The sequence below is a fragment of the Silurus meridionalis genome, chromosome 9 (genome assembly GCF_014805685.1).
Source record: "Silurus meridionalis isolate SWU-2019-XX chromosome 9, ASM1480568v1, whole genome shotgun sequence".
Classification (NCBI taxonomy): Eukaryota; Metazoa; Chordata; class Actinopteri; order Siluriformes; family Siluridae; genus Silurus; species Silurus meridionalis.
This window is the reverse complement of record NC_060892.1, coordinates 25,965,426-25,978,306: the sequence shown is the minus strand read 5'-3', so window position 1 is coordinate 25,978,306 and position 12,881 is coordinate 25,965,426. Positions and strand designations below refer to the sequence as shown.

Here is a 12,881-nt window from a genome sequence, read left to right as displayed (position 1 = left end):
ATGATAAGAGAAATCATGTTCCTGTTCATTCAAAAATGTATTAGGGTTGAGTAGAGCAGGACATTCAGAACAGTTCTTCCATTCCAACCTTCTCAGACCATATCTTGCACAAGCTGGATGTGTGCTTGTGCCTCTTTGTTGCAGTGAAAGAACTTTATGATCATACATGATGCATTCTGTGATGCTTGTATGATCAGTTTAGGAAAGAAGCACATGTGGGGTGAAACAGGTGGGTGTCCATATACTTTTGGCCAAATATTGAAGGTACTCAAATGTGATCAAACCCTTTGAAATAACATTAATAAATCTAAAACGTTTTAAAACTACTTTTGTAATATGTCAACAGAGACGCACAATCACAGGGAGCGCCGACCTTTATTAAGTCAGGATGCTTCGACACATCTTGTTCTTCTGACCAGGTGGGCATCTTTCCCAAAGATGTAGGTCACTATACGGAAACCGTTGCGAAGATCTGGTACGAATTGCAGAAGGTGCTTGACGTGAAAAGATTTCCAGGACACGTTCGAGAGGAGCGCTGGGAGCGTTGTATTGCTGTTTTGAAGGTGTTGGTGTGGGTTTCCTCTGGGTTCTCTGGTTTCTTTTAATCTGTCAGTGGTAGAGCAGTGACTAAATAGCCGTCTTATATATAAATGAAGGTATGCATGGTTTTTATTCATGGGAACCCCTGTGATGAACATTTCCCTCAGACCCTCTGAGTTAAAGCAGGAACAAAAAATGTTTTATTTGGTATGAAACTTACCTCCAGACACGTCACGAAAAGCCCTGGAACCCCGATGACCCCAACCAAATCCAAACAAAGTTCACAACACTAAAAAGGTTTTGATATTTATTGTTTACTTGACAAAAATAATTAAGACTAGTTTCCAGTCAGTCGCGATCACGATCCTGGTTTTCGTTCTGAACCGTACGCCGTCATCTTGTTTAAGAGCGAGAGACTGGCCGAGGAACATTATCTGGGGCAAGGGTGCCAATTAAAAAAAAAACAAAAGAACAAAAGTCTCTGGGTTGCTGGATAGTGTTGATATGTTTCGTTATCATAAAATACTGCAACAGGTTCGGGTCCTGAACTGCAGTCCCAGTTAACCACGTGCGATCAGTTGGCCTCGTTCTTTGACGCCTCGTCGAAGTTCTCTACCAGATCTGTGGAGACGGAGGGATGAAGTGTCAGGAGGAATGAAAGGTTCATGAAATAAATCATATGAAATAAGAATGTGATGACCTCCTACCTGGGACATCATCATCCTCTTCATCGATATCTTCTGCTTTGGGGGCTTTGTTGTCAAGTACTTCAAATCGAAGCAGGAATAAAAAAAGCATAAGTAAGAAACCTAATAAAAACAACATTATTGTACTGCGTGTCGTTCGGACTCACCTTGTCTGGGGAACTGCTCGGCGAGTTTGCGCAGACTCGTGAGACTGTCTGCACCGAGTTGGCTGAGGATGCCGGGAAGCATCTCTGTCAGCTGCTTGGTCTCTGCATGGCCCGTGATGGCGAAGGTGTTTGCAGACAAGGACGCCTGCACTTTAGGGTTATTAAAGTGGATCACTGTACCATCATCCTTTATCATATTCACCTGTGATCATAAATCAACCAGGTTAAAACAAAAACCCATTTCCCCGACTCTTTAATCATACGCTTATGACTTTCGAAAGCCGACTCCATCCCGTACCTCCTCGATCCCAGCGATGTTGTTCACTGCAAGTTTCTTTAACGAACTCTGAAGTTTTTTGTCGTCCGCCGTCGCGGTTCGGTGGACGACCTTCTTCTTCCTACGTGCTGTTCCCTGCAAAAAAGGAAAAAGGTTTAACGTGAAGTCTAATAATAACTTTGAAAAAAATTCTAAATGATGTTTGTGATGGTCACGTAGCAGGCGGTTTTTACCTTGCCCCCTATTCGGACCTGGGCTTGAAGTTTAGCCAGTTTTTCTTGGTTCATTTTGTCTTCTGGGAAAAGAAAGAACACTGCGGTTTTGCTTTAAATAATACAATTACCAAGATCGCACTTCTCAATAACGTGCATCGATTACATCAAACTAATGCTCGACTGTCCAGAAAATGACACCACAACATTTCCATAAGTAATTTGTACATAAATTATGCATTATTTGATTATTCTGCGACCACACAAGAACGTGTTTTATAAGAAATATAGAATTTATATGTTATTGATTTGATCCACTAATTTGAGCGCTCATACAATTCACTTGTCTGTGATCAATACATTTATCAAACGAATCAAATTTCCAATTAGAGGAATCGTTCGATACTACAACATGCCGCACGTTGCCATGGCAACACCAAGACTATCACGGTGTGGCCTAGTAATTACCTTAATTAAAAAAAGACTAATATAAACCATTTTAGAGCCTCATGTCAGTTATTCATGCTTTAATAGAAATGAATAGCCGATATTTAATATATCATAACCGAAACACCATAAGGTCAAAACATAAATTATAAAAACTGTAAACATGAATGATTAATAAAAGGATAAATAATAAATCTCATTATAGAGCATTGCTATTAAATATTCTTCCGCCATCGAAAACAGCTAGGACAAAGATTAAGGGAAATTTATTAAATAATTAGGATTAAGTTCTTTCGGCAACAACAAAAAAAAAAACATTATAAAAATCAATATTTAGTTTATTGCTAATAATAATATCGTCAATACGCCGTTTATCCGGGACTATATTTTCCTTTATTGGTTTAAAACAAATGGCACATGAATGGAGAAATTATTCGTCGTGATGCGGTCACAGGTGCATGTTTATAACGGTTTCGAACGCGGTTCTCAACCAATCATATTTCAGCACCGGAATCCATCCGCGTGCTGAGGCGGAGTTGTGTAAGAACCCGAGGCTGTTAGCGGAGATGCTAACGAGCTCCGAGCCGCCGAACGGAACAAGTGTGTTGGGTCTTCATGGAGCCAAGCGGGCGGTTAGCTCGATTTGGGCCTAATAAATGTTAATATATCGCTCACTTCATTTGTTTGAATATAAATATAAAACAATAAAAATAAAAAACATGGCAGTGAATCCGCGGTGTTAAACGCTGTGAAGTGGCTAAAGGCTAAGCGCATCCAGGATGAAAACACTCCGCAGTGTCAACACTTTCACAGACTTCAGAAATTATACAAATCACCTCAGTCTTACTCGTTTCATATTCATTAATCATCTTATTTACTCGTTAAACATTATCAGGTTCGAAAAACAAATACAAACCTTTTACCTACAGCTGGTCAGAAAAAGCATGCGACAAAAGAAGAAGGCGGAAATGACGACACCGTTTATTCACGTCACTTTTATTTCACGCCGTCGTGCGTACAATGAACTGCTGCCCCTGCTGGTGAGGACAAGAACAGGCGTGGAGGACACAGGAAACAGATTTCTACATGTTCCTGAACACAATATACAGTTCCACATGTTCCTGAACTCAATATACAGTTTCACATGTTCCTGAACTCAATATACAGTTTCACATGTTCCTGAACACAATATACAGTTTCACATGTTCCTGAACACAATATACAGTTTCACATGTTCCTGAACTCAATATACAGTTCCACATGTTCCTGAACTCAATATACAGTTCCACATGTTCCCGAACACAACATACAGTTTCACATGTTCCTGAACACAATATACAGTTTCACATGTTCCTGAACACATTATACAGTTCCACATGTTCCTGAACTCAATATACAGTTCCACATGTTCCTGAACACAATATACAGTTTCACATGTTCCTGAACACAATATACAGTTTCACATGTTCCTGAACACAATATACAGTTCCACATGTTTCCGAACTCAATATACAGTTCCACATGTTCCCGAACTCAATATACAGTTTTACATGCTCCTGAACACAATATACAGTTTTACATGTTCCTAAACACATCATACAGTTCCACAAGATCCTGAACACAACATACAGTTCCACATGTTCCTCAACTCAACATACAGTTTCACATGTTCCTGAACTCAATATACAGTTCCACATGTTCCTGAACACAATATACAGTTCCACATGTTCCTGAACACAACATACAGTTCCACATGTTCCTGAACACAACATACAGTTCCACATGTTCCTCAACTCAACATACAGTTCTACATGTTTCTGAACTCAATATACAGTTCCACATGTTCCTCAACTCAACATACAGTTCCACATGTTCCTGAACTCAATATACAGTTCCACATGTTCCTGAACTCAATATACAGTTCCACATGTTCCTGAACTCAATATACAGTTCCACATGTTCCTGAACTCAATATACAGTTCCACATGTTCCTGAACTCAATATACAGTTCCACATGTTCCTGAACTCAATATACAGTTCCACTTGTTCCTGAACTCAATATACAGTTCCACATGTTCCTGAACTCAATATACAGTTCCACATGTTCCTGAACTCAATATACAGTTCCACATGTTTCCGAACTCAATATACAGTTCCACATGTTCCTGAACTCAGTATACAGTTCCACATGTTTCTGAACACAATATACAGTTCCACATGTTCCTGAACACAACATACAGTTCCACATGTTCCTGAACACAATATACAGTTCCACATGTTCCTGAACACAATATACAGTTCCACATGTTCCTGAACACAATATACAGTTCCACATGTTCCTGAACACAATATACAGTTTTACATGTTCCTGAACACATTATACAGTTTCACATGTTCCTGAACTCAATATACAGTTTTACATGTTCCTAAACACATCATACAGTTCCACAAGTTCCTGAACACAACATACAGTTCCACAAGTTCCTGAACACAACATACAGTTCCACATGTTTCTCAACTCAACATACAGTTCTACATGTTCCTGAACTCAATATACAGTTCCACATGTTCCTGAAAACAATATACAGTTCCACATGTTCCTGAACACAACATACAGTTCCACATGTTCCTGAACACAACATACAGTTCCACATGTTCCTCAACTCAATATACAGTTCCACATGTTCCTGAACTCAATATACAGTTCCACATGTTTCCGAACTCAATATACAGTTCCACATGTTCCTGAACTCAATATACAGTTCCACATGTTCCTGAACTCAATATACAGTTCCACTTGTTCCTGAACTCAATATACAGTTCCACATGTTCCTGAACTCAATATACAGTTCCACATGTTCCTGAACTCAATATACAGTTCCACATGTTTCCGAACTCAATATACAGTTTCACATGTTCCTGAACTCAGTATACAGTTCCACATGTTTCTGAACACAATATACAGTTCCACATGTTCCTGAACACAACATACAGTTCCACATGTTTCTGAACTCAATATACAGTTCCACATGTTCCTGAACACAATATACAGTTCCACATGTTCCTGAACACAATATACAGTTCCACATGTTCCTGAACACAATATACAGTTCCACATGTTCCTGAACACAATATACAGTTTTACATGTTCCTGAACACAATATACAGTTCCACATGTTCCTGAACACAATATACAGTTCCACATGTTCCTGAACACAATATACAGTTCCACATGTTCCTGAACACAGTATACAGTTTCACATGTTCCTGAACACAATATACAGTTTCACATGTTCCTGAACACAATATACAGTTTCACATGTTCCTGAACACAATATACAGTTTTACATGTTCCTGAACACAATATACAGTTCCACATGTTCCTGAACACAATATACAGTTTTACATGTTCCTGAACACAATATACAGTTTTACATGTTCCTGAACACAGTATACAGTTTCACATGTTCCTGAACACAATATACAGTTTTACATGTTCCTAAACACATCATACAGTTCCACAAGTTCCTGAACACAACATACAGTTCCACAAGTTCCTGAACACAACATACAGTTCCACAAGTTCCTGAACACAACATACAGTTCCACATGTTCCTGAACACAATATACAGTTCCACATGTTCCTGAACTCAATATACAGTTCCACATGTACCTGAACACAATATACAGTTCCACATGTTCCTGAACACAACATACAGTCCCACAAGTTCCTGAACTTAATATACAGTTCCACATGTTCCTCAACTCAACATACAGTTCCACATGTTCCTGAACACAATATACAGTTCTACATGTTCCCGAACTCAATATACAGTTCCACATTTTCCTGAACACAACATACAGTTCCTCAAGGTCCTCGACACAACATAAAGTTCGACATGTTCCTGAAGACAATATACAGTCCCACAAGTTCCTGAACTTAATATACAGTTCCACAAGTTCCACAAGTTCCTGAACTCAATACAGTCCCACAAGTTTCTCAACTCAATATACAGTTCCACATGTTCCTGAACCTAATATGGTTTCACAAGCTCCTGAACTCAATACAGTTCCACAAGTTCCTGAACTCCTGTACAATTGTATTTAACGAAGTAAAAGATTTGAAGGTTTTATCCATTTATAAAGCAAATAAAACAAACATACAGAAATTCCAAGTGCTATAAAGTCTCTTTAGTTATCATGCAAATATAATCTTCTTTATATGAACCGATGAACATAATTATCTGTAATAATCCCAATAATCCACAAAAAATCCCAAGTCCCACAGAGATCTGAGGAATGATGCTTATGATATATCCAGTCAGTTATTTACAATCTTTCAAGCGACTTATTATTAAATGGTTTACCTAAATATCTGTTCTTTTCCTACAATGGGATCTGGATCTTCTAAATGCCACACTTAACATTCAGGTCTTTTCTGTCTACCCCGTGGTGGACTTTCTTCTCCAGCTCATGTGTAATTCGTGCTGGTTGTGATTCGGGCGTCTGGCAGGAACGGACCATCCAAGCAAATGAAGTCTGGTTTGCTGCTTACAGAGCTGCTGGCCTGCACAGAACTCCCCAGAGCGCTGAACCTCCACCTGCGTTCTGGTTCCTGTTCTGGATATGGACTGTGGAATCTCTGTGCAAGCCGGCAAAGACGCTTCAAAACAGCCTTGCGCAGAAGTATGTACACCCACGGGTCAAGGATCTGGTTCCACGTGGCCAGGCGCACAGACATCAACAGGTAGGCATCTTCACCTTTCTCCTGCAAGCTTGTGAGAATAATCATAACCTGAGAACATCAAAACACGAGAATCTGTTAAAGAATCGTTTGATGGTTTGTTTAATGGAGTGTTTTATTCCACACTATAGTCTCTTACCAGGAAAGGACCCCAACAAACACACGATACCATCATGATGGCAAGGAGCTGACAAATCATCTCAGAATGGAGAGAACTTCTTCGAGAGTGGTGGTAGTCATGCTGACGGTGCATTCTGCTCCACAGGAGTGTGAATCCAGTCACCGTGTTACACACAAATGAGATGAGTAGAGATAGCAATCCCAACACGGAGAAGATCATGGGGAGGAGGACGTCCAGCCAGTCGCGTACCCCAACCAGCCGGTAGAAGCACCAGCTTCGGGATCCTTGAACCTGGTACGGGCGCCACACTAACACCGGCAGCAGAGCCACGAGAAGGGCCAGGATCCAGACAAGCGCCAGGAGACGGTTTGTATGATACGAGGTCAACGCTGTGGTGTGAAAGAGCGGACGTGTCACGCCAATGCATCGCTCCACCGCCATAATGCCTCCAAGCAGCAGGGGACTCAAACCGAAAAAGGACATACAAACGCCGAAAAACCCGCAAAGAACCTGCTGGGGGTCGAAGTTCTCCCACTGTTTGTTTAGGGCATACACGTAAAGAGCCAGAGAGCCGTTTATAAGGTGTCCCAGAAAGTCGGTCACCACCAGTCCACTCGCAAATAGCAAGAACGAAGCTTTGGATTTGAGTCGGAATCGCTGGTAGGCTTTGAGAAGGATGAAGAGAGCCAGAGTATTGGAGACGATCCCCACCGTCATGGTTACGACAGAGGACGTGACAGAGACGTTTTCTGCGGTACAGCTGTCGTTAGATATCGTGCTCGATTCCAAGCATCCTGTTGTCGTCGTCACGTTGTGAGACATGATCGAGGCTGCAACACAAATGAAAGCAGCAGCAACTCAAAAACAAACCGTTCTGAAATGATATCAATTGACGACAAATTGAGAAGTTTATACAATAGAACTTTTTATTACTGCATAATTTTCAAAGAAAAAATAAATCAAAGAAAATAAAAGCTTACCGATATAAAGAAATGCAATCAGGGTTCGTCAGTCTTCCAGTTTACAGAGGTTCCAACAGACATCAGAGTTGAGAGCAGAAAATTAGGAATAGAAAAATGCACTTTGTGATTTGTTTATAGGAATCGAGGATCCTGCTGCACACGTTTTCTTGCGTTGACAAAGTCTCCAGATTCGTCTTCGACAAAACCCAAGATAGGAAAGTGCCTTCTCGTTTCCTGTCAGCTTGCCCTTACAGCTGAGCAGTGTGAGGTGGATGATGGACTGATCGAAACTCCTCACACACAGGGTAAAATACATCTAAAAGGGTTGCCAGATTCAACTTTTAAACCCCCAAATGGTATGAGTCCACAGCGTTCCCTTTTTTTTGTTTCCTATACACCAGGTTCATTCCACATCCTGCAGAACCTCATAGTGTAGGAAGGTTTAATAACAGCCATGTGAATTGCCTTTTCTCACATGATCTTCCTATTTTTAAAATGTGAAAGAAATCTGACGGCTGCATGCATACGAAATTCGATGTAAAGATCTAGAAAAGTTCTGAATATTTAAATAATTGTGTTGTAGTTTTTAATAACAGATCTGCGAACTTGACATTCGATTGTTTCTTATTCACTGCTGAAGCCTTTTTATTTATTTGCTGCACATATATTTCCATATTAATCTATTATATATATTTTATAAATAGGGTGTACAGTGGTGTGAAAAAGTGTTGGCCCCCTTCCTGATTACTTTTCTGTTTGCATGTTTGTAACTCTCCAATGTTTCATTAAACTAATTTAAATATTAGTAAAACATAACACAAGCGAACACAACATGCAGTTTTTAAATGAAGGCTTTTATTATTGAGGGAAAACAAAATCCCAAATGATATGGCCCTGTGTGAAAAAGTGTTTGCCCCCCCTGAGTTGAATTTCTCCAGCCACACCCAGGCCTGATTACTGCCACACCTGATTAACATCAAGAAATCTATTAAATAGGACAAAGTGAAGTCGACCAAAAGATCAAAAAGCTAGACATCATGCCGAGATCCAAAGAAATCCAGAAACAAATGAGAAAGAAAGTAAATAAGATCTATCAGTCTGGAAAAGGTTATAAAGCCATTTCTAATTCCTATATCACTACCTTACTAGGGTGTGTAAAGTCAGGTAGTGATGTAGGTGAGAAGGTGAGGAGGCCTGGGTGCAGTCAGTGTTCACATTCATCCCAAAGGTGTTCAGTAGGGTTGAGATCTTCCTCTCCAAGCCATGTAAAGCAGATCTTTATGGAGCTCGCTTTGTGCACTGGAACAGGTTTGGGTTTCCAAGTTCAAGTGAATGCAAAATTTTATTATTCCGCACTCAAAGACGTCCGATGCAATTGTGTGCCTTCAGCTTTGAGGTAACAGTTTGAAGAAGAAGCACATATAAATGGGAAAGGTCGGGTTTCTTTTTTTTTTTAATAAAAGCTTTTACAAAAGTATTTTAGGTACAATCAGTACATTGTTTATTTAATAATGAATGACTCTTTGTCTAATAATCCACACTTTTTCTAATTAAACAGAAGTTTGCAGCGTCGACTCAGTGTGAAGTCGTTGTGAAGCGTGGCTCAGATCTTTGAATGATAATGCAAGATAATAATTGGACTATTCGAAAAGACAGCTGTTGGACTTTTAGACGGAAAAATGACCAAACTTCTGACAGACACAGATGAAGATTTTCAACTCAAAGTGAAGACTCTAGACTCCAGCCGTGTATTATCTGCAGATGTCTCCTCCAAATGCAGGTCATGTTAACTCGTAAAAATATCCTCCGAAGCTTTACGGATGTTCCCTAAGCAGTAATTCAGCGCTGAATAGAAAAGTCGGCGTGTCAGAGAGTGTCAATGTGTGCAGTGTGATGTCTCTGGATAACTCCCATGGGCCTGTGAATACATTTATCCAGCAGGTGTTACTCCTTATTTTTTCGAAAATCTGAGACATTATGTGTCCTGTACCTCGCTCCGAGCTTCTTTCTGCCACAGGCTCCTTTTAGTGTAATGACCCTTTCGCTGCATGACCTGGAGAACTGGTGCAGAGGAAAAGGTTTTCAATTTGCACTTGAGTAGAAACAGTGTAGGTGTCTGAATTATGGTGCATTTCATGCAATGGCACAGAAAATACAAGCGTGAGACATAAGGGAACACCGACAATGCGGATCGAACAAAAAAAGGCTAAAAATCTAGGCCACCAATCATCAATCAGTTGTGTGTTAACTGTTATTACCTTCGAAAGACCTGTAATGCTGGAACCTTCCCCCCAAGTCACCACATCAGCTGCTGATTTTATTCGCTAGCTAACACTAATATAGCAGATTATTTGACAAGCAGAACAGCTACAAGTTCCTCAAAAACATTTATATTCTGGAAATACAGGACAGAATTTTGAGATTCCCTTCTTTTACTCATCATCACACAAGCTTCATTTATTCTCTATTATTTATAAACATTAGTATTTTATTATAACAGCTTCTGTTACTTAAGTACAAAAATAATTTAATAAGATAGATATAGATATATTATTATTATTATTATTATTATCATTATTATTATTAATTATTGTAATAAGATAATGATTATTATTATTACTAGTAGTAGTATGTGTGTGTAATTAATTAATAATAATAATAAGAAGAAGAAGAAGAAGAAGAAGAAGAAGGAGAAGAAGGAGAAGAAGAAGAGGAAGAGGAAGGAGGAGGAGGAAAAGAAGAAGAAAAAGAAGAAAGAAAAAGGAGAAGAAGGAGAAAAAAAAGAAGAAGGAGCAGAAGAATAACAAGAAGAAGGAGAAGAAGGAAAAAGAAGAAGAAGAAGAAAAGAAGAAGAAGAAGAAAAATAAGAAGAGGAAGAAGAAGAAGAAGAAGAAGAAGAAGAAAAATAAGGAGAGGAAGAAGAAGAAGAAGAAGAAGAAGAAGAAGAAGAAGAAGAAGAAGAAAAATAAGGAGAGGAAGAAGAAGAAGGAGAAGAAGAAGAAGAAGAAGAAGAAAAATAAGAAGAGGAAGAAGAAGAAGAAAAATAAGGAGAGGAAAAAGAAAAAGAAGAAGAAGAAGGAGAAGAAGAAGAAGAATGTTTTCCTGTGCTGTGGGTATCAGTGCTAAAAAGTGATTCTGAGCCACTAGAGGGCAAAACCTGTCTGTAACACTGCTGTGAAACCTGCAGTATTGCTGCACATTATTCCATGGTCACTTCCAGTAATTATTTCAGCACTGATCAGTAATTAATCAATTAAAGCTGTGACTGAGGTTTTCAGAGCAAATCTGAGGGAATGGATCGAAATAACACTTACTTTTTAAAAATTTTTATTTTATATACAGCATGTACAATTCTGATGCTCTAAACCACACACACAGATATTTTAGTGTCATCAGATAACATTTATTTACAAGAGTTTAAATACTTAGTTATTAAAGAGAGAGAGAGAGAGAGAGAGAGAGAGAGAGAGAGAGAGAGAGAGAGAGAGAGAGAGAGAGAGAGAGAGAGAGAGAGAGAGATAGAGACTAATAATGGAGCTGCTAATTAACTCCTTCTGCCGTTTTTCATTCAGTTTCTCATTTGAACATTTTCTTCTCCAGTTCGTCAATTTCGTCTTGTGCCTCAAACGTTCATCAAAATCACATCATAAAAGTTCCAAAACACGCAAAACTCCTTCATTGAGCTCCGTGAGGTCATTAGGAAATGTGTACAATTGCTGTCTCGGTCTGAATGGAACTGGAACTGGACGTTATTGTGGTTACAGGTGTTTATAAGCAGCGCAATCACAATCCACTATTCACACCTGAACTTACATCCAATCACAAGCCACTATTCACACCTGAACTTCTTCCAGCCAATCACAATCCACTATTCACACCTGAACTTCTTCCAGCCAATCACAATCCACTATTCACACCTGAACTTCTTCCAGCCAATCACAAGCCACTATTCACACCTGAACTTCTTCCAGCCAATCACAATCCACTATTCACACCTGAACTTCCAGCCAATCACAATCCACTATTCACACCTGAACTTCTTCCATCCAATCACAATCCACTATTCACACCTGAACTTCATCCAGCCAATCACAATCCACTATTCACACCTGAACTTCTTCCAGCCAATCACAACCCACTATTCACACCTGAACTTCTTCCAGCCAATCACAATCCATTATTCACACCTGAACTCCTTCCAGCCAATCACAATCCACTATTCACAGCTAAACTTCTTCCAGCCAATCACAATCCACTATTCACACCTGAACTCCTTCCAGCAAATCACAATCCACTATTCACACCTAAACTTCTTCCAGCCAATCACAATCCATTATTCACACCTGAACTCCTTCCAGCCAATTACAATCCACTATTCACACCTGAACTCCTTCCAGCCAATCACAATCCATTATTCACACCTGAACTCCTTTCAGCCAATCACAATCCACTATTCACACCTGAACTTACATCCAATCACAAGCCACTATTCACACCTGAACTCCTTCCAGCCAATCACAATTCACTATTCACACCTGAACTCCTTCCAGCCAATCACAATCCATTATTCACACCTGAACTCCTTCCAGCCAATTACAATCCACTATTCACACCTGAACTCCTTCCAGCCAATCACAATCCATTATTCACACCTGAACTCCTTTCAGCCAATCACAATCCACTATTCACACCTGAACTTACATCCAATCACAAGCCACTATTCAC

General features: G+C 39.5%; 2 protein-coding genes across 3 annotated transcripts; both read right to left on the bottom strand.

Annotated features, from left to right (window-relative positions):
• Positions 1–833: 833 nt before the first annotated feature.
• btf3l4 (basic transcription factor 3-like 4) lies at positions 834–3,372 on the bottom strand. 2 transcript variants are annotated; one of them, XM_046858521.1, is made up of 6 exons: positions 3,246–3,372; positions 1,904–1,965; positions 1,692–1,805; positions 1,394–1,595; positions 1,248–1,307; positions 834–1,161 (listed from the first exon to the last, which is right to left on the bottom strand). In XM_046858521.1, exons 2-6 carry the CDS (start codon positions 1,955–1,957, stop codon positions 1,115–1,117), a joined length of 477 nt encoding a protein of 158 aa, XP_046714477.1. In that variant the 5' UTR covers positions 1,958–1,965; positions 3,246–3,372; the 3' UTR covers positions 834–1,114. The 2 variants fall into 2 exon arrangements, with proteins under 2 accessions (XP_046714477.1, XP_046714478.1); XM_046858522.1 differs by having other exon boundaries at positions 3,253–3,272.
• Positions 3,373–6,800: 3,428 nt separating this feature from the next.
• ptgfr (prostaglandin F receptor (FP)) lies at positions 6,801–8,116 on the bottom strand. The gene is made up of 2 exons (XM_046858453.1): positions 7,213–8,116; positions 6,801–7,124 (listed from the first exon to the last, which is right to left on the bottom strand). The coding sequence occupies exons 1-2, from the start codon at positions 8,014–8,016 to the stop codon at positions 6,801–6,803; spliced, it is 1,128 nt and encodes a 375-aa protein (XP_046714409.1). The 5' UTR covers positions 8,017–8,116.
• Between the last annotated feature and the right edge of the window lie 4,765 nt (positions 8,117–12,881).

Excerpts from the sequence above, each read along its gene's own strand:
- ptgfr (XM_046858453.1), bottom strand. The coding sequence starts at position 8,016 with ATGTCTCACAACGTGACGACGACAACAGGATGCTTGGAATCGAGCACG. Across the intron at positions 7,125-7,212 it reads TTTGTTGGGGTCCTTTCCTG|GTTATGATTATTCTCACAAG; the intron begins GTAAGAGACTAT and ends TGATGTTCTCAG.
- btf3l4 (XM_046858521.1), bottom strand. The coding sequence starts at position 1,957 with ATGAACCAAGAAAAACTGGCTAAACTTCAAGCCCAGGTCCGAATAGGG. Across the intron at positions 1,308-1,393 it reads CGAGCAGTTCCCCAGACAAG|TACTTGACAACAAAGCCCCC; the intron begins GTGAGTCCGAAC and ends TTCGATTTGAAG. Across the intron at positions 1,162-1,247 it reads AGAGGATGATGATGTCCCAG|ATCTGGTAGAGAACTTCGAC; the intron begins GTAGGAGGTCAT and ends CCGTCTCCACAG.